Below are 24,009 nucleotides of genomic sequence, written 5' to 3'. Positions count from 1 at the left end.
AGTGTTCCCAGCACCACTTATTGAAGAGGCTGTCTTTTTTCCATTGTATATTCTTGCCTCCTTTATCAAAGATAACGTGACCATATGTGCCTGGGTTTATCTCTGGGCTTTCTATCCTGTTCCATTGATCTATATTTCTGTTTTTGTGCCAGTACCATACTGTCTTGATTACTGTAGCTTTGTATTATAGTCTGAAGTCCAGGAGCCTGATTGCTCGTGCTCCCTTTTTCTTTCTCAAGATTGCTTTGACTATTGGGGGTCTTTTGTGTTTCCACACAAATTGTGAAATTTTTTGTTCTAGTTTTGTTAAAATGCCATTGATAGTTTGATAGGGATTGCATTGAATCTGTAGATTGCTTTGGGTAGTAGAGTCATTTTCACAGTGTTGATTCTTCCAATCCAAAAACATGGAATATCTCTCCATCTGTTTGTATCATCTTTAATTTCTTTCATCAGTGTCTTACAGTTTTCTGCATACAGGTCTTTTGTCTCCTTAGGTAGATTTATTCCAAGGTATTTTATTCTTTTTGTTGCAGTGGTAAATGGGAGTGTTTCCTAATTTCTCTTTCAGATTTTTCATCATTAGTGTATAGGAATGCAAGAGATTTCTGTGCATTAATTTTGTATCCTGCAACTTTACCAAATTCATTGATTAGCTCAAGTAGTTTTCTGGTAGTATCTTTGGGATCCTGTATGTATAGTATTGTGTCATCTGCAAACAGTGACAGTTTTACTTCTTTTCCAATTTAGATTCCTTTTATTTCTTTTTCTTCTCTGATTGCTATGGCTAAAACTTCCAAAACTATGTTGAATAATAGTGGTGAGAGTGGGCAACCTTGTCTTGTTCCTGATCTTAGTGGAAATGGTTTCACTTTTTCACCATTGAGAACGATGTTGGCTGTGAGTTTGTCATATATGGCCTTTATTATGTTGAGGTCAGTTCCCTCTATGCCTACTTCTGGAGGGTTTTTATCATAAATGGATGTTAAATTTTGTCAGAAGCTTTTTCTGCATCTATTGAAATGATCATATGTTTTCCTTCCTTCAGTTTGTTAATATGGTTTATCACATTGATTGATTTGTGTATATTGAAGAATCCTTGCATTCCTGGGATAAACCCCACTTGATCATGGTATATGATGTTTTAAATGTGCTGTTGGATTCTGTTTGCTAGTATTTTCTTGAGGATTTTTGCATCTGTATTCATCAGTGATATTGGCCTGTAGTATTCTTTTTTTGTGACAGTTTTGCCTGTTTTTGGTATCAGAGTGATGGTGGACTCGTAGAATGAGTTTGGGAGTGTTCCTACCTCTGCTATAGGTTGGAAGAGCTTGAGAAGGATAGGTTTTAGCTCTTCTCTAAATGTTTGATAGAATTTGCCTGTGAAGCCATCTGGTCCTGGGCTTTTGTTTGTTGGAAGATTTTTAATCACAGTTTCAATTTCAGTGCTTGTGATTGGCCTGTTTTATATTTTTTATTTCTTCCTGGTTCAGTCTCGGAAGGTTGTGCTTTTCTAAGAAGTTGTCCATTTCTTCCAGGTTGTCCATATTTTTGTCATAGAGTTGCTTGTAGTAATCTCCCATTATCCTTTGTATTTCTGCAGTGTCAGTTGTTACTTCTCCTTTTTCATTTCTAATTCTTCTTCCTGTTTTTCTTGATGAGTCTGGCTAGTGGTTTATCAATTTTGTTTATCTTCTCAAAGAACCAGCTTTTAGTTTTATTGATCTTTGCTATTGTTTCCTTCATTTCTTTTTCATTTATTTCTGATCTGATCTTAATGATATCTTTCCTTCTGCTAACTTTGGGATTTTTTTGTTCTTCTTTCTGTAATTGCTTTAGGTATAAGGTTAAGTTATTTATTTGAGGTGTTTCTTGAGGTAGGATTGTATTGCTATAAACTTTCCTCTTAGAACTGCTTTTGCTGCATGCCATAGGTTTTGGGTCATCGTGTTTTCATTGTCATTTGTTTCTAGGTATTTTCTGATTTCCTCTTTGATTTCTTCAGTGTTCTCTTGGTTGTTTAGTAGTGTATTGTTTACCCTCTATGTGTTTGTATTTTTTCCAGATTTTTTTCCTGTAATTGGTATCTGGTCTCATAGTGTTGTGGCTGGAAAAGATACTCGATACAATTTTAGTTTTCTTAAATTTACCAAGGCTTGATTTGTGACCCAAGATATAATCTATCCTGGAGAATGTTCCATGAGCACTTGAGAAGAATGTGTAATCTGCTGTTTTTGGATGGAATGTCCTATAAATGTCAATTAAGTCCATCTTGTTTAATGTATCATTTAAAGCTTCTGCCTCCTTATTTATTTTCATTTTGGATGATCTGTCCATTGGTGAAAGTGGGGTGTTAAAGTCCCCTACTATGATTCTTTTACTGTCAATTTCCCCTTTTATGGCTGTTAGCATTTGCCTTATGTATTGAGGTGCTCCTATATTGGGTGCATAAATATTTACAATTGTTCTATCTTCTTCTTGGATTGATCCCTTGATCATTATGTAGTGTCCTTCTTTGTCTCTTGTAATAGTCTTTATTTTAAAGTCTATTTTGTCTGATACAAGAATTGCTACTCCAGCTTTCTTTTGATTTCCATTTGCATGGAACATCTTTTTCCATCCCCTCACTTTGAGTCTGTATGTGTCACTGGGTCTGTAGTGGGTCTCTTGTAGACACTATATGTATGGGTTTTGTTTTTTATCCATTCAGCCAGTCTGTGTCTTTTGGTTGGAGCATTTAATCCATTTACATATAGAGTAGTTATCGATATGTATGTCCCTATTCCCATTTTCTTAATGTTTTGCATTTGTTTGTCTTTTCCTTCTCTGTTTCCTGCCTAGAGAAGTTCCTTTAGCATTTGTTGTAGAGCTGGTTTGGTGATGCTGAATTCTCTTAGCTTTCACTTATCTGTAAAGGTTTTAATTTCTCCATCGAATCTGAATGAGATCCTTGCTGGGTAGATTAATCTTGGTTGTAAGTTTTTCCCTTTCATCACTTTAAATATGTCCTGCTACTCCTTTCTGGCTTGCAGAGTTTCTGCTAGAAGATCAGCTGTTAATCTTATGGGGATTCCCTTGTATGTTAATTGTTGCTTTTCCCTTGCTGCTTTGAATATTTTTTCTTTGTATTTAATTTTTGATAGTTTGATTAATGTGTGTCTTGGCATGTTTCTCGTTGGATTTATCCTGTGTGGGACTCTCTGTGCTTCCTGGACTTGATTGACTATTTTCTTCCCCATATTAGGGAAGTTTTCAACTGTAATCTCATCAAATATTTTCTCAGTCCCTTTTTTATTCTCTTCTTCTGGGACCCCTATAATTTGAATGTTGGTGCATTTAATGTTGTCCCAGAGGTCTCTGAGATTGTCCTCAGTTCTTTTCATTCTTTTTTGTGTATTCTGGTCTGTGGTAGTTATTGCCACTATTTTATTTTCTAGGTCACTTATCTGTTCTTCTGCCTAAGTTATTCTGCTGTTGATTCTTTCTAGAGAATTTTTAATTTCATTTATTGTGTTGTTCATCCTGGTTTGTTTGCTCTTTAGTTCTTCTAGGTCCTTGTTAAACGTTTCTTGTGTTTTCCCCATTCTATTTCCAAGATTTTGGATCATCTTTACTCTCATTACTCTAAATTCTTTTTCAGGTAGACTGCCTATTTCCTCTTCATTTGTTTGGTCTGTGGGTTGTTACCTTGTTTCTGCATTTGCTGTGTATTTCTCTGTCTTATCATTTTGCTTAACTTACTGTGTTTGGGGTATACGTTTTGCAGGCTGCAGGTTCGTAGTTCCTGTTGTTTTTGGTGTCTGCTCCCAGTGGGTAAGGTTCGTTCAGTGGGTTGTGTAGGCTTCCTGGTGGAGGGGACTGGTACCTATGTTCTTGTGGATGAGGCTGGATGTTGTCTTTCTGGTGGGCAGGATCATGTCTGGTGGTGTGTTTTGGGGTGTCGGTGAACTTATTATGATTTTAGGCAGCCTCTCTGCTGGTGGGTGGATTTGTGTTCCTGTCTTGCTAGTTGTTTGGCATACAGTGTCTAGCACTATAGCTTGCTGGTCGTTGAGTGGAGCTGGGTCTTAGCGTTGAGATGGAGGTCTCTGTGAGACCTTTCGCCGTTTGATATTACGTGGAGACGGGAGGTCTCTGGTAGACCAGTGTCCTGAACTTGGCTCTCCCACGTCAGAGGCATAGCCCTGATGCCTGGCTGGAACACCAAGAGCCTTTCATCCACACGGCTCAGAGGAAAAGGGAGAGAAAGAAAAGAAAAGAAAGAAAGAAAAAAAAATGAATAAATAAAATAAAATAGTTATTAAAATAGAAAAAAATTATTAAAAATAAAAAAACAAGAAAGTAATTTAAAAAGAGAGCGAGAAAGAAAGAAGAGAGCAACCAAACGAAAAAGCAAATCCCCCATTGATAAGAAGTGCTAAAAAGTATACCAAAAAAAAAAAAAAAAGGACAATCAGAACCCTAGGACAAATGGCAAAAGCAAAGCTATACAGACAAAATCACACAAAGAAGCACACACATACACACACAAAAAGAGAAAAAGGAAAAAAAACCCTCATATATATATATGTAAAATAAAAAAAGGAAGAGAGCAACCAAATCAATAAACAAATCTACCAATGATAATAAGCTCTAAAAACTAAACTACGATAAACATAAAACCAGAAACAAATTAGACACAGAAAGCAAACACAGTTGCTCCCAAAGTCCATCGCTTCAATTTTGGGATGATTCGTTGTGTATTCAGGTATTCCACAGATGCAGGATACATCAAGTTGATTGTGGAGATTTAATCCTCTGCTCCTGAGGCTGCTGGGAGAGATTTCCCTTTTTCTTCTTTGTTCGCACAGCTCCTGGGGCTCAGCTTTGGATTTGGCTCCGCCTGTGTGTGTACGTCGCCTGAGGGCGTCTGTTTGCCAGGCAGGATGGGGTTAAAGTAGCAGCTGATTGGGGGCTCTGGCTCACTCAGGCTGGGGGGAGGGAGGGAGGGGTATGGAATGTGGGGCGAGCCTGCAGCGGCAGAGGACAGCGTGACTTGACGTTGCAACAGCCTGAGGCGCACCATGTTCTCCTGGGGAAGTTGTCCCTGGATCATGGGACCCTGGCAGTGGCGAGCTGCACAGGCTCCTAGCAGGGGTGGTATGGATAGTGACCTGTGCTTGCACACAGGCTTCTTGGTGGCTACAGCAGCAGCCTTAGCGTCTCATGCCCCTCTCAGGGGTCTGTGCTGATAGCCACAGCTTGCACCCATCTTTGGAGCTTGTTTAGGTGGTTGATGACTTTCTTATAATTAACTTTTGTAAGCATTAAATTGTGCTTTCATTACTTTACATGACTGTAAGTGAAATTACTGTGTTAATCGATTCTTTCCCATCTTTTTATTCCACATCTTTTCTATTTGTATATATTTTTTCTTTTTTAAAAAATTCAGTTGTAAAATCAGTGCCTGAATACATGGTCACTATCAAAATTTCGAACAGTACAGAAACATATAGACTAGAATTGTAAGTTTCTCTTTGTTTCCTTTACTATTGGAAAGTTGGTTTTTCTGTGTGTAATCAAACTTGTGTGTTGAGTGGCTTTTCTGTGTATTTGCATACCCATATAACTTGAAACAAAAGAATATGCACACTTGTGATACATACTGTCAAATTGTTTTCCAAAATATTTCCATCATTTTATCATCCTGCTAGTAGTATGAAAGTGCTTAGTGCTTGTAAGAGTAGATCGAAGCTGGCAAAATATTTACTGTTTCTGGAAAGAATTGTACAATGTATTTTAAAAGATTAAAAAAAAATGTTTAAACCCTTATCTAGCCTCATAGTAATTCTTATTTTTGGAATTTATACAGAGGAATTAATTCAAAATATAAGAAGATCCATATATTCAGAGCAGTTTATTGTAAGATTATGTTCAATAGAGAAAAATCAAATGGAGCTTTAATGTGAATTAAGCTACAACTCAGATTATTTTGTGGTCATTAAAATATATAAGCTTTTAAAATACGTCACAATAGTGGGGAAATGCATCATAGCAAATATGTGCATATAGTAATATTGGTATAAATCATCCATATGAAAAAAATATTGATAGGAAATGCAGAAATGATAGAGTGGGGGAATTGTGGACTCCCTGGCTCCCAAGTTCTAATTTTTCAAATTTTCTGTTTATCTATAATGTCATACATATCTGAATATATATGTGCATATGAACATGCATTTCAAGAAAATTTAATCTTACCTTTTTAAGGAGCTGAATGAGATTTGCTTTATTGAGAGGAAAGCAAAGATGCTTTTCATTAAACACTATTTATAATTATGAAATATTTTCCATTGTGACTGAAGAAGTCTGAGTAATGAATTAGGTTTTACCATGTTATAAACTGAGAAAGATACTTGAAATTTTCTCTTTTCTCTTCCTAGATGCCAAACTTGCGAATAGGGAGAAGGGAAAATTTTGCTTCAAGGCAATACGATGTAAGGAGGAAGAAGGTAAATTCATTTTACTGTCACACTTTCTTAAATGGTTATTTTATATTTCATGCCAATGATATGATTAGTTTGTTCTCTCCTGTTTTTTAGTTGCTACACAGTCCTCAGAAAAATATACCTTTGCAGATATCATCTTTGGAAATGAACAGGTATGCGAATAAGCACAATAACGTTTGATTTTAATAAAAAGTCACAGTCTGGAGTATCTTGACTATTTTGGTAAAACTATTGCTTTAGTAATCCCCAAATTCTTTGGTGGATGAACATGTCAGCTTTGTTGGGTTTTGCAACTTGTCTTCATGCCCCAAAGCAAACAAAAATGCTATATGGAATATAGCATTTTAATTAGTTATTTAAATTTAACTTTCTTTTAGAGTGTAAGATACTCATGAAATAAGTTTAGTCCTTGGGATTAAAGAAACAGGATTATATGAAGGAACCTGTTTATTTGGGAACGTGGTCACAGTGGAACAAATAGATGATAACCCTCTGGATTTGGGAATATCATATGGTTCTATGACCCAAATAATAAGCTGTTTTGTAATTTTAAATGTATTATTGACTAGGGCACTGATACTCCCAATAATTATATGTTAGAACCACCTTGAGAGTGGTTTTCAAACTTTGAAATAATGTTCATGTAAGTCACCTGGGGATCTTGTTAAAATGCAAATTCTCAGTCAGTGGGACTGGATGAGACCTGGGGCTCTGAATTGCTAAAGCTTTGAGGTAGGTGATCTTGAGGTTATCAGTCTGCACCCTCTATTTTTTTTAAATTTATTTATTTTATTTTTGGCTGTGTTGGGTCTTCGTTGCTGCGCACGGGCTTTCTCTAGTTGTGGCGAGTGGGGGCTACTCTTTGTTGTGGTGCGTGGGGCTTCTCATTGCAGTGGCTTCTCTTGTTGCGGGGCACGGGCTCTAGGTGTGTGGGCTCTAGAGCGCAGGCTCAGTAGTTGTGGCGTGTAGGCTTAGTTGCTCCGCAGCAAGTGGGATCTTCCTGGACCAGGGTTCCAACCCATATCCCCTGCATTGGCAGGTGGATTCTTAACCACTGCACCACCAGGGAAGCTCTGCACACTATTTTTTATCTAGAGAATTTTTATAAAAATGAAAGCTTTGCCGTCCCACCTCTAAAGCTCTGGCTCATACTTTGGGTAGAGTTTGGGAATACACATTTTCATCCAGCTCTGCAGATAATCTGAAGAGGTGATTTGGGGATCTGCTTTGAAAAATACGGGCCAAATTCCCTGTCGTTTTGTGCTGTTACTAGTATTATTTCTTTGTGTTCTTCTCCTTGATAATTCCAAACATACTTAGACTTTTGTATTGTGCTTATCATTTGCCTTCATCTGACCCACTCTTTGTACTATCTTTTGGCCATTTGAGGAAGCGGCTATTTAGAAATATCCCAGAGCACCAAAAGTCCAATAATTCCAGAATGAGTATGACTTTTGGACACTGTGCTTCCTTGCTTCCTGAATGGTTGAATTTTAGCTTTTTGGACTTAAGTTGTTTGTTTTGTTTGTGTCTTTTTAAAAACATTCCCTAGAAACATCATCAGGACCCTTAAATTATATTAAGGTTGTAATTTTTATTATATTTGTTGTTAATAATTTTGTATAGGAGCACTGCAGATGGCATAAACAAAGACATTTTCCCTTTTGATGAATCTGAGTAAATAGAACTCACCAGGCACTACACGTTGATGAGATAACTATGTGGACAATGGTTTACCAGAAAAAGTTCATGTCTAAGGGGGAAAATATATGTATTTATTAATATTTAATAATTAACTTGAAGCTTAACAGCTATATAATATAGTTTATAATGCAGGAAATTGTTAAGTGTAGAGATTTTACTATGAAACACAGTAGTCGTTAATTAAGAGAAATTCTGTAGTTCTGAGTCTGTTTAAAAATCTTTTCTCTTGTTCTCTCCCTTCAAGTATAAAAGCCAGGTTAATGCCAGTGGCTTCATTTGTTCTGTTTCATTGGATATCACTTAGTCTTCCAAGTATTTGAATGGGAAATATTTGTTATTTTTAATAGTTAAAAAAAATCATAATTTCCTTTTAACAATTTACTTTTTAAAAAATTGAAGTATAGTTATTTTACGATGTATTGGTTTCAAGTGTACAGTAAAATGATTCAGTTATACATATATATGTTGTTTGTCAGATTCTCAACAATTCACTTTTTATTCATTTTCTTAGAGATACCCATTTACCCTCCCTGGATACTTAGAAGGTTAAAGCCAATGCCATGGAAGTGTAGATTTATGAATTTGAGCTTCAAACTTTAAGATTCAGGGTAATTTGTGCCAAATATTTTAGGTATTCAAGTCTTAGGGTGGCCTCCTTGTATTCAACCAAATTGATAAGAAATTACTGAATAAGCCTTTTGGGTATATGTAAGTTGTAGAAATTTAAATTTTGGCAGGGTATATCTAATTGAAAACACATACAGACAAACGATTTTCTTTTAACAGATAGTAAGTTCAGCAAGCCCCTGTGCAGACTTCTTTTATCGAAGTTTATCCTCTGAATTGAAGAAACCACAAGCCCAGTCTTCTCTGCATACAGAAAAGCAGTCAATAGAGGACACTATGAGATTAATTCAGAAGTGCAATGAGGTGGATTTGAATATTGTTGTATTGTGGAAGGTATGTGTTGTTAAATTATTTCAGCAAGCCTCACTTATACTTGATTCTTAAGCTGAAGAGTAAATGTAAGCTGCTCTTTATATTTTCTCTGCTTAAATTTTCCAATTTGAATATTGAAATAGTTTTATAAGTTTTTCAACAGTTCCAAAATAACTTTTTTTTTTGCCTAAAGGGAAGAATTCATTCAAATTAGATGACTTTATTCTGTGTTACTTATTACTTGTAAGAGGTACTGAGAATATTGTAGACATGATAAGCTCCATGAAAGCAAAAATGCTGTTATTAAACTCTTTATTGTGAGCATTTTCAAACTCTGAAAAAGGAAAAATAGCACTATGAACCTCTAAGTACCCATTACTTAGGCTCCAACAGCCACTAATTTGCTGCTGTTCGTTTTCACCTATTCCTTTACTTTGTTTTATTTTTACCTTCCTTTATTTTTTAGCTGCAGTATATATTTTTTAATGACATATTTCATCTGCTTTTATGTGTACTTCTAGCAGATAAGGACTTTCTTGTTTAATATAACCCCACCATATTACTATCTCACCCAAATTAACAGTAATTCTTTACAATTATCTAATTGTTGGTCTGTGTTGAAATTTTTCAGATTATTTGAAAATATTTTAATTAAAAAAAATCAGATTCAGCTAAGATTTGCACATACACATGGCAGACCAGAATGAGGTTGTTTAGGCATTGGTCTTCCCTAAAGTTAACTGTAATGCAGAAGAGGTTTATTTTTCACAGTACACCCTTTTGTATCTTAAGTATGTATCTTTTTTTTTTCCACTGTAGAAATGATTCTACAGTGAAATTTAGGATCTTGCCCAGGGATATTCACCTGAACTATGTGAGGAGGTTTGATTTTGTACTGTCTGATATAAGGCCTAACATGGAGACATGCTCATAGTAGATGATTAGAACATGTTATTTTAAATTGATTCAGATGTTCTAAAGTGTTCTTTTTACTAAACTGTACACTTTTAAGTAAACTTTCTTGAAACCAAGCTGACTTTACATGAATTCCAGTAAAACTGCTTAAGCAAATTGATACTTTTGTTGACTATAGAAGGTGAAGGTGTTTAATGTTAAAAAGATAAGTTACACGTTATTAGTTTGAAATCAAATGTTCTTGGAGCTTAGAATCAAGAGAATCCTGGGCTTCCCTGGTGGCACAGTGGTTGAGAGTCCGCCTGCCGATGCAGGGGACACGGGTTCGTGCCCCGGTCCGGGAGGATCCCACATGCCGCAGAGCAGCTGGGCACGTGAGCCATGGCCGCTGAGCCTGCGCGTCCGGAGCCTGTGCTCTGCAACGGGAGAGGCCACAGCAGTGAGAGGCCCACGTACCGCAAAAAAAAAAAAAAAAAAAAGAGAATCCTGTTTTCAGGCTCAGTAGCATTGCCCCTTAATGTAAACCACCCATCCATTAAATGTATGGTAGACCTTTAGCATTTGTAGCTGTCACTCCACAGATTCCTGCCATGTAACAATTTGTAATATTCGTGAGACAAGATTTTGAGTTATGTGTGCTGTATTCTGTACTCATCGTTGAGCCCACAGTAACCTTGGTGGGGGCGGGGCGGCCAGGGGTTATCTTTCAAAAAATCACCCTGAATAAAAACCAATTACTAGTATTGCTGATTATCATTGAAGAAGAAGAACACTACCCAAGATTATGATACTCCTTAGTTAGAAAATGGAAGTTTGAATAGATTACAGGATGGGATATTAAATTTGGTAGGGGCTAGTAGCTATGATAAGTTTATTATTCAATTCATTTGAGGAAGTGACTAGTAGATTTTCTTTAGTGAAGACTCTAGATAGTGCACAAAGGACCCCCTTGAACGGAAGAAAACTTGACAAGTCATTTAAGTTGTGGAGTTGATGCATAGGGAACATAGTACTCTAAAAAATTATGATTCAGGAGAAAACTAAGACCTTGGACAACATTTTTGTAAAAAAATTTAGTTGGTAAGGGGGTATAGTATAACTTATAACCAATCTTAACCAAAAATAAAGGTTTGTTTTGAAAAACTAAGACTTTGTGCAGGAAAGAGAATGCATTATAGGGTTATACATGGCTATGGTTGACTTCTGTTTGGTCCCTGAGACCATTGGAAAAGATGTGTGACCTGTCTCAGGATGTTATCTATCAGTTGTCATCCTCTCTTGATTAAAGGTCACTCCATCGAGTATTTAACTCCTCCTGCATTTCTGGGTTGTGCATGGATGGGTGCTGAGCAGGTCCTGGGCCTGCCTCTGCCTTAGTGCAGCAGTTCTCCAAGTGTGATCCATGGATGGCAAATTGTCACTCATGATAAGTATAGAAATTGAAAATAAACATTTAGGAGTGTTTATAGCATTCTGACTGAGTAATTTTGAATCTGTTGAATCTAATAGTAAAAGAAATCGGGCTTATCAAAAAAAAAATTAAGCATCTGTATTTGCATAGTGTGACAGTACCAGTATATCAGAGCCATGTACAGATTTTATGTTCTCCAACACAGAAGAAGTTCAAGAAGAAAAGTTACGTGCTGGAGTGTTTTAATTTAGATGAGATCAGTTCATTGTATAGGAAGAAAAAAACCTTTTTTTTCTCTCTTTTAAGCATATGTATCAATACTTAAATTTAAGATCTCCAAGGACATGGCATTTCCACTTCTAGGATTTATGATTGTACTCACTGATTCTGCTGCATTATATGATAAACCCTGGTACATTTCAGAAGCAAGACGATAAGAAAAAGCCTTGGGAATTCCCTGGAGGCTCAGTGGTTGAGAATCCGCCTGCCAGTGTAGGGGACATGGGTTTGAGCCCTGGTCTGGGAAGATCCCACATGCCGTGGAGCAACTAAGCCCACGCGCCACAACTACTGAGCCTGCGCTCTAGAGCCCACGAGCCACAACTACTGAAGCCTGTGAGCCACAACTGTTGAAGCCCGTGCACCTAGAGCCTGTGCTCCGCAACAAGAGAAGCCACTGCAGTGAGAAGCCCATGCACCGCAACGAAGAGTAGGCCCCACTTGCCACAACTAGAGAAAGCCTGCACATAGCGATGAAGACCCAACGCAGCCAAAAATAAATAAATATATTTTTAAAAAAGAAAAAAAGAAAAAGCCTTTTGCCTGTATATTGACAGTCCAGTAAAGAAGAAAACTTGTGTTATGGTATGGCACTGTTCTTTTGGACTAGTTTCTTAAGCGCTCTAGAGAAAATTGGAAAAGATTTCAAGAAGTGTCTCTCACGTATCCAGGCCAACTGTTTTATATTGAGGCAGAGCAGCTTTTGACAGATACTTAATTGATTGAATGAATGAACAAAAGTAGAAAGGTTGACACAGCCATGAGTGTTGGTAATTGATAGATATTAGCCATAATACCTCTGCTTTCCATCAGATATTGCATTGGTTACTTTTGAGGTTACTGCCAAGCAGGCTAACATTTTTGTGCTTTGTACTTCTTAGGCATACGTAGTGGAAGACAGTAAGCAGCTTATTTTGGAAGGTCAGCACCATGTTGTTCTTCGCACTATAGGAAAAGAAGCTTTTTCATATCCTCAGAAACAGGTAATGACAGAGTTTGCTTTGGGGCCTTCCTGTGAACTTGTGGGGTTTTTTGTTTGGTTGTTTTTTGTGTTTTTGAAGGTATCTGGTTTGTGCAAGCTTTTATATTGGAATTTGAGTTGGGGCTTGGTGGCAGAAAGCTGATTAAAATTAGAAATGAACATAAATTGATTTTAAAATTCACTAGCACTTCATAAGAGTATTGAGATGCATTTGTGATCTTGGGGTTTCCTAAGATATATTCTTTATTGAATCTAGAACTCACAGTTAGCTTGAGAGGAAGGGAACCATATTCTCTATATTATCTTGTTTGTTGTTTAACAGGCCCATACCATTGCAGAACTCTATGGGGCCTATCATACAGTGTAAAGGATGGCCTCTGGAGTTGTGCAGAAGCTGGTAATACTGTTTATTTACTTACTTTTCCTAAAATACTGTTTAATCTTACCAAAAGTTCTCATAGTATGTGTAAATATTTAAACCCAAATCTGTTTCTTACTTTAAGAAAATTGTTTTTCTCAAATTGATTTGATTAGTTAAAAAAGTCCCAAGTTTTAATTGCAAATTGTCATATTTTGATAATTTCGAACATCTCAAGGCAAGGTTTTTCACTTAGAAAATGAAACAAAGTGATTTCTATAAAATTCACTCAAGTTATAGTCCCATTTTACTAAAATACTGTGTAGGGCATATCCTTTTTTTCCTCTGTATTTCACCTTTGAAATACTTTATATTCTCTTTATATGATTAACTGAGTTGGGAGATGCAGCATGTTCATCATACTAAGAATAATATATTTGGAGCCCAGAGACTTTCAGATTGATGGCCTAGTGCAAGTTACTCGCATAATTTGATAAACTTTTAGCTTACATATAAAACGGGTAATAGTACTTTATACCTTGCCTCTCTTGTGATGGGACTGTCTGTCATAAGGTTGAATCAAACCCTTATTATAAAACTACTGTACAAATTGTCCAGCACTCATTGCAAAAATACCTGTTGTTGCTTTTAAGGTAGAAGAGAGGGAAGCTCTTCTAAATATTCCCTCAGTAAATTAGCTTCAGGTTTTTGGTATCCTTTTCTGGCCGTTGTTCGTGTGTATTCCTCCTGGTAAGTAGTATGTAGAGATTCATTTAGTATAATTTAGAAGTCTCAAATAACAGCTTATTTTTCTTAGATGATTAGATTATAATAATAGTACATTTTTTGGACTTTTTATTAAAGTGTAACGTAAATGCAGAATAGTGACTAGGTCATTGACTCTTCACAAATTGAAGAACACTTCAGTATAAGGAGGACCCAGATCAAGAAAGAGAACATGACCCGAACCCAGAAGTTTTGCTCCTGCTCGCTTCCAGGCACAAGTCTTCCCTCCTCCAGAGTAAACCTCTAGTCACTTTTCTCTCACTCATAGGTCAAAAGCAGTTTTAATTCTTGCTTTTGCAGCTGTATAAATCAAGGGTCAGCAAACTTTTTCTGAGAAAAGCCAGATGGTAAATATTTTAGACTTTGCTGGCTCAGAGTCTTTGTCAGAATTACTCATCTGTGTTGTTTGGAGTCCAAAAGCAACCATAGCCAGTGTGTAAACAAATAGATGTGGCTCTGTTTCCATAAAACTTTCTTTACATAAAGAGGAAGCAGGCTGAATTTGGCCCATGGGCTGTAGTTTGCCAGTCCTTGGTGTAGATCAGAATCCAGCTAGGCTAGCAGGAAATTAAAAAATCAAAATTTTCTGGACGGTGAAGGAAAATGGAGAAAAAAATTACCAAGAAAGAAATAATAATACTAGAAGTGGGACATGATTCTCTATTTTCATTTAGACAATAATAATATTTATTGAAATGTTTACAGTGTGCCTCACACTAGCTATATTGAGACTTTTACATGTATGTTAACCTTCAGTTAATATAGTTGAGGCACTATAATCTGTAAAAACTCAGGAAGCTATTTTCAAAAATGACTCTTTAAGGCAATTTTAGTTTTTCAACTATTAAAACAGATGCTATACAATTGAATATCTATAGCCTAAGTACTCAGCAATTTTATTAGATGAGAACCACAGCAACTTGTGAAATTATTATTATTGTAAACCCCTTTTTTACATATGAGGAAATTGTCTTAAAGTATTAAATAACTTATCCAGGATCACAGAGCTAATATGTGAGGTTGCTGGATTTCAAGTCTAACCCCAGCACATAATAAATAGAGAATGAATAAATGATTACAGATCCTAGTTTTTTTATCCTAGGTTGTATGTATTGCATATGATTTCAACTGTTAGTTCGTTAGTTTTTACAGCAGAAAAAGTATTGTTCATGCTTTACTTTATCTCTACTGGTTTTAACTTCTTTAGTTTGTGTGTGCTATACTTTATTTTAACAAGGCAGTGTTTTTATTGTCATATATTTTTTCTTTTCTCAGGAGCCACCAGAAATGGAACTATTAAAATTTTTCAGACCAGAAAACACTACAGTTTCCTCAAGACCATCAGTAGAGCAGCTTTCTAATCTCATTAGAACGAGTCTTCACTATCCAGAATCATTTAGTCATCCTTTTCATCAAAAAAGGTTTGAGATGTATTTTTGTTAACATTTTTTTTTTTTTTTTTTTTTTTTTTTTGCGGTACGCGGGCTTCTCACTGTTGTGGCCTCTCCCGTTGCGGAGCACAGGCTCCGGACGCGCAGGCTCAGCGGCCACGGCTCACGGGCCCAGCCGCTCCACGGCAAGTGGGATCCTCCCGGACCGGGGCACGAACCCGTGTCCCCTGCATCGGCAGGCGGACTCTCAACCACTGCGCCACCAGGGAAGCCCTGTTAACATTTTTCTACAATATACACACCTGTGTGTGCATGCACACACAGACATACACACATTTATTAATAGCATTAACCCAGATATTGAAGAAACAATTTAGAATACTATTGAGTCTGTAGAAATTGCCCTTAAGTAATTTACCCTTTACTATGATTACCATATGTTGCTGCTGTAATTAAAAGATGGGTATTTCCTCAGCCAGTTAGTTGTCAAAAGTTTTCTTTTGGGGCTTCCCTGGTGGCGCAGTGGTTGAGAGTCCGCCTGCCGATACAGGGGACACAGGTTCGTGCCCTGGTCCAGGAAGATCCCACATGCCGCGGAGCGGCTGGGCCCGTGAGCCATGGCCGCTGAGCCTGCGCGTCTGGAGCCTGTGCTCCGCAACAGGAGAGGCCACAACAGTGAGAGGCCTGCATACCGCCAAAAAAAGTTTTCTTTTGATGAGCAGGTTTATCATTAAGTCAAGAAGAAGGAAAAAATACCGTCATTTTGTTTTTGTTTTAAGTACAGAAATTAAATCTAAGACATGACTATAGTATAGACTCATCAAACAGTTTAAATTTAGATAGCATCATTTACTTAAGATTTATTAAGTATTAAACTTTTGGGGGATTGATGTATTTATAACTTTGGTAAATAGCCTGATCATATAAACTTAAGGTTCTAAAATAAAAAGTGCTAAGTCAGATGACACTTCAAAAAGTGGCTGGTTTACAGATATAAAAGAAGATGGAGAGAAGTCTGTTAGAGCCAGTCTGTGAATTATAACTGAAGGTATAAAGTTTGGTGAAGTCACCTTGGATAGAGGTAGGGATGGGGTGGGATAGAACAAAAGAGAATGGTGACCTATAGAACAGTGGTGTTTGAGAGATGAGCTAAGGAAAAAGTCCACGAAGAAGACTGATTGGGAAGTAGCAATCAAACAATTAGGAAGAAAAGACCAATGAGGAGAAAGTGGCATCACAGTGGCGGAGTGAGAACAGTTCAAGGAGGGAGAGCAGTTAACAGTTTTAATGCTGCAGAAAAGTCATTCATTGGCTCTGACAGTAAAGAAATTGCTCATGCTTTTGAGAAGAATGTTATTATATAGTGGGGGTGGAAGCATGATATAGTAGGTTGAGGAGAAATGGGAGGAAGTAAGTAAAGATACTCGTGTAGACCACCCTTTCAAGAAGCTGGGCTATGAACGGGGATCAGGGAATAGCCATGCAATATTATTGTTTTACTAGGTAAGATATGGATGTATTTATGGTCTTGAAGGAAATGATGGGATACAGGAAGGGCAACAGAATCCTTAATAGATGGAAAGATACACCAAAGAGTGGCAGGATTAGCTTTGGACTGAAGAACGGACCTCCTTACTATGGAAACGGGGAAAGATGAAAGTAGGGAGAAATTTTAACAAGTTTACACATTATTGGAGTGCCTTCACTTTTCGGAAGTTCATAGAAGCACGGTTAAGTACTCAAAGTAATCTAGGAAATAAGAGAATAAAGGGTAGAGAATTTTTAAAAGTGAAATTTGAGAACAGCTACTGAGAGGAATGAGGAGCTGGCCAAGGACACACAGAAGGAGTGCTGGGCAAAATTAAGATGTTGACTTAGCATCGGAAATATTTAAAAAGTAGCTTAAATGGTGCTAACCATTTTTAAACCCTTTTATCGTGAGATATAACACACAGAAAAGTGCTCAAAAATGAAAACTTGTGGCCATAGTGATTATTTTTCACAAAAGTAATACCCAAATAATCACATCTAGGGAAGAAATTAGAATATTGCTAGCAATCTCAGAAGCCCCCTGTGTACTCCCTTCCAGTCACTCCCCTGTCCATCCCCAGTATTAAGTCATTTCTTTGCTCCTCTTTATAATTTTCCAACCAAGTGTTACATATCTGTATTTTGATTGTCATGGTTTTTAAATATATATATAATTAATTTATTTATTTATTGGCTGCGTTGGGTCTTCGTTGCTCTGCGTGGGCTTTCTCTAGTTGCGGCGAGCAAGGGCTACTCTCCATTGCGGTGCGCGGGCTTCTCATTGTGGTGGCTTCTCTTGTTGTGGAGCACGGGCTCTAGGCCTGTGGGCTTCAGTAGTTGTGGGTCGCGGGCTCTAGAGGGCAGGCTTGGTAGTTGTGGCGCATGGGCTTAGTTGCTCCATGGCATGTTGGATCTTCCTGGACCAGGGCTCGAACCCGTGTCGCCCGCATTGGCAGGTGGATTCTCAACCACTGCACCACCAGGGAAGTCCTGTGGGTTTTTTTGAACTTTATTTATGAATGGAATTATACAGAGTATATTCTTGTTACGTCCAGTTTCTTTCACTTAATATTATGTTATTCATCAGCCATTGACGAAGCTGTGGAATTTTCATTGCCAAATGAATATGTTTGAACATATTAGAATTAGTTTATCTACTCTATTGTTGATGAACTTTTGGATTATTTTCAAATTTCAACTTTATGCTCTTGAATATTCTTGTATATATCTCCTGGTGCATGTGTGTTTGCTCCCCTCTTTTTTTCCCACATTTATCTAGGAATTTTTTCAAAGTAGTTTTACTAATTCGTATATCGCACTAGTAGTGTTCGGGAGTTCCCTCTGCTCATAACCTTCAGCAACACTTTCTGTTGTCACACTTTTAAATATTTTAGCCATTTAAGTTATTTTTAAATACTTTTGGTCTTAAATCTTTGTCTAGGTCTTAATTGCTCAGTAGTCATTCTGTATGCCTTTGACTGACAGAGGCACACTGGGGTCACTTGGGGAAATTTAAGAAATACAGATGCTTTGGTCCTACTCCCAGAGATTCTGATTCGATTGGCTGAAGGTTGGGGGCTGGACATCTGGATTACCTAAAGTTCTCCAGGTGATTCTAATGTACAGCCAAAGCTGAGAAAAAATTTCTTGTTTTATCCCTAGTGAACCTATCTTCCCACTCTTCCATAGACAGTTTTGATTCCGTAATGTTTCATTTTAACCCACCGTTCTACTTTGCCCCTGTTTATCAAACCTGTCCTGCTTCACGTACTTCCTGAATATCTTAGATGCCATGGTGCTGCTTAGTGGTTGAAACCCTGGCTATGCCTTAGAGGCTGGGATATGTAGGACTTCTCCATGTGCTTCTATTAGGGTAAAAAGCATCATAGACTCTAGGCAGTTCAGGGAAGTGTGTGAAACAGGACAGTTTTGATCAAACTAAAAGGAGAGCAGTGGGCTAAAATAAAGCATCATAGAATTAAAACTGTGCACGGAAGTATGTGAAAACAAGGCAGATTTGAGAAGGATAAGATATGGCAGTTTCTTCCAACTTTGGCTCCACATTAGAATCACCTGAAGAATTTTTGAAAATCCTGATACTTAGGCCAGTTAAATCACAATCTCTGGGAGTAGGACCTATGTGTCTATATATTTTAAATAAATCCTCAGATGATACCAGAGTGAATCTGTATCAGTTTCTATTGCTAAATAATGCTTCGTAAGAACCCACTACAGAATTCAGTAGTTTACAAGGCATTTATTCCCACGCTCATGGGTCTGCAGGCCAATGACAGTTTGGCTGAAGCTCTGCTTCAGGCTGTGGGTTGGTTGGGTTCATGTTTGTGCCACATACATTTGGGGTCAGTCCAAATGGGCAGCAGCCAGCTGGGTTATGTTCTTCTCATGGCATATCTCTGGAGTACAAAAAGTGAGCCACATTGCAGTAGCACGTTTAAGGCTTCTGTTTGCATCAGAGTCATTAATCTTCCATTGCCAAATAGCCTCTCCTTCACAATCAACAAGGATGCTCCACCGTTGCACAGTGGGAGGTGAGGGGAATGAGTAACTGCTAAACAATAATTACCATTATTATCACAGTAACCAGGATTGCGAATCAGTGAAGTAGAGGGTCAAGTGATTGGGCATCCTTGTGAAACTAAAGATCAGAAGTGTAATTGAGTGAGAGAGCTGGAGATAGTGGTCAGAGAGTGGAGAATCTCAGTAGTATTTCAGAGGCAGTTATTTTAGGTGACTAAAACAAATTCACAGTATGGTCATGGAAGTTAGATGGCTGAGTTTTGAATAGTATTGGTGGTCATGGAGGTGACAGATCAAGGGTTTGAGAAGGAGTTGAGTGAGTTGTCTACCTTGACAGTAAAGTTCTCCAAAAAGATGACAAAATTCAGGATTGAAAAGAAGAAAGCAAACTCATCCAGAAGCTTTTAATAAATGAAGCCAATAAGATGATATGGAAGAAAAATCTTGAGCAATGTTTCCTGTCTAGATGGTAGGCCTCTGCTTGACAGATATACTAGATGAATTTGGGGTGGGGAGAAGAGGGTGAAGCAGATATTTCGAAAGACTCATCCCATCCCCCTCCCCCAAAGAATCTCTGCTGTACTGAGTTACTGTCACTGGTATTAGTTTGTCAGTATGGGGACAGAAAAAAAAGAATAAAAACCTTGGAGTAGTTTATGACCAAAAAAATGAGGTGTTTTTATAGGAGAGGTAGGAGGAAGAACTCAAGAAGTGGTATTAACTATATTAATGAGACATTCTGGCTAGAGATATGGAAGATATTGGAAGAAGAACAGCATGTGTTATTGAGAGGACTGCAGAGGAAGCTGTGTACTCAGCCAAATTTCAGTTAAAGTAAGATGTAGACATATAAAGAGAGGAGACTGAGGATCTAGAGGAGTGTTGTTCATGATATAGAAATGTGGGAGGGATGGGACAGGGAAGAGGTTTGGTCATAGCAGTGGAACACAGGGCAGCAGAGGAATGAGAATATGAGAAACAGCAGGTGACCAGAGATAACAAAGATATGAATCAAATAAATTGACAGGAATTCGTGAAGAATAGTAGAAAATTGGGAATGGGGGCTAGTGAGGCAGTAGCCCCCATTCCCACTTATTAACACTTAGTATGATGCCTAAGGTTTGCTGGGGAGATGGGGGTACTATTCACTGAAGCAGTGAATGGAGGAAGAAGAGGAATGAAGGTAATGATTTTGGGGCTAAGAAACATCCAGATGTTCTGATTTCTTCTTTTACTAGAAGCATTTAGATAAAGCATGGAGAATTTGAGGCCCAAATGGTAACAGAATAGCAAAGTTTCTGAGGTTTTGCTTTGGGTTACAAATTATGCGATTGGAATTTAACTTAATGGGGTGCTCTAGACTGGAAACCTATTCGGTAGTCTTTGCTGTCCTCTTTTCCTTGTTAGAAGTTTGTGGAGGAGGTAAGGGCATAGCACCGGTACAATCTAAGAATAAGTCTTTGAAATTATCTTAGTTTTTGTTTAGGGAAATCTGTTATTTGCAGTATGGTTCAGAAAGTATTTCTTAGTAAGAGGATATAAAATTTCTGAAAGCATAAAATATATTATCTGAGCAGAATTTTAAAGTTAATTTTGTGGGAGCTTATAGAATTACTTTTTTCTTTTTTACTATCCCTTTGTTCTTTGTGTTAATAGAGTAAACTATTTTCAATAATAGTATGTAACCATTTGTGCATAGATACGTTCATTTATTATGTTCTTGATTTTAAATCTGCACCAGTCTGTTCATTAGGTCCTCTTCTATCACTCCATGTCCTTTCTCCTATGCTTTAGTGATTTACTAATTATAAAGTGAGATCAGAAATTAGGTTAACTGAGCAAATGTGTCTACTTGAAAGGGCTCTCCTCATAACTTGCTGTACAGAAATAATTATCATATTCTCCCGAATGTGATGGCTTTTATGCAAATTTGATAGAAGAGCAAATGTCAGTTCTCAAAATTAAGTAATTTTCACGAAGCATAGAGAACAGGATTAGTTGTTGGCATTTTCATGATTTTTTATCTCCATTGATCTTTCTTAGTTGCGATTATTCTGTTTTGCACTTTGGGAAATAACCACCTAGAAACATTTTGGTTATTTTTTCAGATTAGCTTTAATAAATATAAATAAAATGGTTTTGTAGATGTATATATTCTGGTATTTAGTATTCAGGCATTGTATTAATATGTTTTACTTCTTGTTTATGCAAATAATGTGGCTTGAGTGATTTTAGAATTCAGTTTTTTTCCTTACTTGAATCTAATTGTTTTTGAGGAGCTTATGCTATTAGGTACTCTTAAGTTTTATTTTCAAGAAAGTGGGTTTTTTTTGTTGTTGTTTTTTAATATCCCGCTAACCTTTTTTATTTATTTTTTTTCCACAGCCTTTGTTTAGTACCAGTGACTCTTTTACTTTCCAATTGTTCAAAGGCCGACGTCGATGTAATAGTTGATCTTAGGCATAAAACAACAAGGTAAAGATTTATTCAGGGCAAGTTTATTTTGCAGTTAAAGATTGATTTGAAAGCAATTTAATATTTTGAAATTATGCAAATAATTACCTAACATAGAGAAAGTTTACTCAGGCATGCCTTTATTTTTTTGTTTAGTATTAAGAAGTGTTAGAGAAGACTTAACAAAGATTGTCTTAGAATTTCAATAGTGGCAAATGGAAAGCAATTTCCAAAAGCAGCAAATTATTTTGACCAGAGACAACAATTTTTATAAAAGTTTGTTGGTGATAAAGAACTCTAAAATTGAAAATCAGCAAGTTCAGAATAGAAGTTTTTTTTGTCTTGTTTTCTGATTTATAAAATAATGCTTAACAACAACAACAACGAAAATGCTGGTCCATACTGGCACTCCAAGATCTAGATGCTTTTCAGAATTCAGAAATTTTGGGGTTTTTAGAAAAGCAGTGTGAAGCGTATACTGATAATTATTGTATAACACTCCAAACAGGATCTGGGTTAGCTGTGTGAAATCCAAACATTTTGTGTATGATTATGTGTATCATAAATTAATTTGCTAATGCCTTATTGGTAGACCCTTGGTTGCTTTCCATTTTTCAGTATTATAAACAATTTCAATATTATAAGCATTCTTATATGCACATTTATTTTTATGTATGGATAACCAAGTGGTTAAAAGCTCAGATTTGAAATCAGGTTCCATTATTTACTAGCTGCTGTTGCGAGTGTTAAGTGAGATAATTCATTCTTAACATTGTGCCTGGAACATAGTAAGTGTTAATAAATTTTAGCTATTATAGAAATTGTAATGTTAGCTATTGCCGTTATTGTTATTAATACAGTTGGTGTCATAAAATAATTTCTAGAAATAGAATTGCTAGATGAAAGGGATGTGTTATTGGGACTTTGGGAAAAAATTTATGAAGAAAAAAATTCTCCAACTTACTACTTGCCTCCTCCCTTAGCCCAGAAGCATTGGAAATCCATGGATCATTTACATGGCTTGGACAAACACAATATAAACTTCATCTTAAAAGCCAGGAGCTTCACAGTTTGCAGCTGAAAGCATGCTTTGTCCATACAGGTGTTTATAACCTTGGAACTCCTAGGGTATTTGCCAAGTTATCGGACCAAGTTACAGTGTTTGAAACAAGTCAGCAGAGCTCCATGCCTGCCCTGATCATCATCAATAATGTGTGATAACTTACAAATTTGTACTGAAATCCACAGGAATCAGTTTTATTTTACTGAATGGTTTTTACAGCAGTATTTGAAATACCTAACTTGTTTGGGAGGTTGGTGTTAGATCATTGTAAAATACTTTTGATTTGTCAATTTGTTGATGATGCAAAGCACGTTGGACTGAGAGTACTTAAATTCTTTTTTTGTATTTCTTTAACCCCTGGTAATAATTTACATGCTCATAATACAGAATTTCAGCATATCCATGCACCTTATTAAGCCCCACTTAAAACCAGTGTCTAAGTCTGCTGTTACAACTTATCAATGGTATATGAACATTAGGAGATGATTTTGAGGAAGAAAAGGCCTTGTTGGCAATATTCCTGTTAAGCCATTAGTCTATAAATTCCAGCTTTACTGTGAAGTTCTATAGAGTGTTAAATACAGACTTTGCTGTCTTGCTTCACACAGTTCTCTAAAATCAGTTTTGAACGTTGGTTATAGGGTCTTCATACTTCAGTATCTGGTTGTTCCTATGGCTTATACATAACTTTGTAAAAAGAAGAACTTTTTTTTCTGATGCTTTGATTATAGTTTTGGAAAGAGTTTGACTCCCCCCCCATTCATCTCAGCGTACAGTGCACTATTTCACAATATGAGATTTTTGTCATTTAAATTATCATATTCTTTATTATGTAACTTTAACAATTGAGATGATCTGTTTAAAATATAAATCTACTCAAGTTAATTAAAAATCAGCTTTTCAAAAATGTATTATATTTATAACAAATGTACTGTAAATAGAATAAAGACATGCTATTCACTGTATAGATTTATTAGATGCCTTTTTTAAAAAATTCTGAGAACTTAACATATTATTGAAAATGAATGTCATCCAAGACTTCCCTGGTGGTCCAGTGGCTGGGGCTCCGTGCACCCAGCACAGGGGGCCTGGGTTCGATCCCAGGTCAGAAGCTGAATCTCACGTGCGACAACTAGGAGTTCACCTGCCGCAACTAAAGTTCCTGCATGCT

General features: G+C 36.8%; 1 protein-coding gene across 3 annotated transcripts in view; it reads left to right on the top strand.

Annotated features, from left to right (window-relative positions):
- Positions 1 to 23,795, top strand: part of TRAPPC8 (trafficking protein particle complex subunit 8) — a 91,359-nt gene extending 67,564 nt beyond the window's left edge. For all 3 annotated transcript variants that reach the window (XM_082667729.1, XM_082667727.1, XM_082667728.1), the window contains 7 exons: positions 6,423 to 6,491; positions 6,582 to 6,640; positions 8,979 to 9,152; positions 12,618 to 12,719; positions 15,138 to 15,283; positions 21,707 to 21,796; positions 22,759 to 23,795. In XM_082667729.1, coding sequence (XP_082523855.1) covers positions 6,423 to 6,491; positions 6,582 to 6,640; positions 8,979 to 9,152; positions 12,618 to 12,719; positions 15,138 to 15,283; positions 21,707 to 21,796; positions 22,759 to 22,993 — 875 coding nt within the window. In that variant the 3' untranslated portion in view covers positions 22,994 to 23,795. The remainder of the gene's footprint in view (positions 1 to 6,422; positions 6,492 to 6,581; positions 6,641 to 8,978; positions 9,153 to 12,617; positions 12,720 to 15,137; positions 15,284 to 21,706; positions 21,797 to 22,758) is intronic.
- Positions 23,796 to 24,009: the final 214 nt, after the last annotated feature.

Source organism: Grampus griseus (genome assembly GCF_964374135.1).
Source record: "Grampus griseus genome assembly, chromosome: 12".
In the NCBI taxonomy this organism is placed as follows: domain Eukaryota; kingdom Metazoa; phylum Chordata; class Mammalia; order Artiodactyla; family Delphinidae; genus Grampus; species Grampus griseus.
The sequence above is the reverse complement of the archived record's forward strand: the minus strand, read 5'-3'. Positions and strand labels throughout refer to the sequence as shown.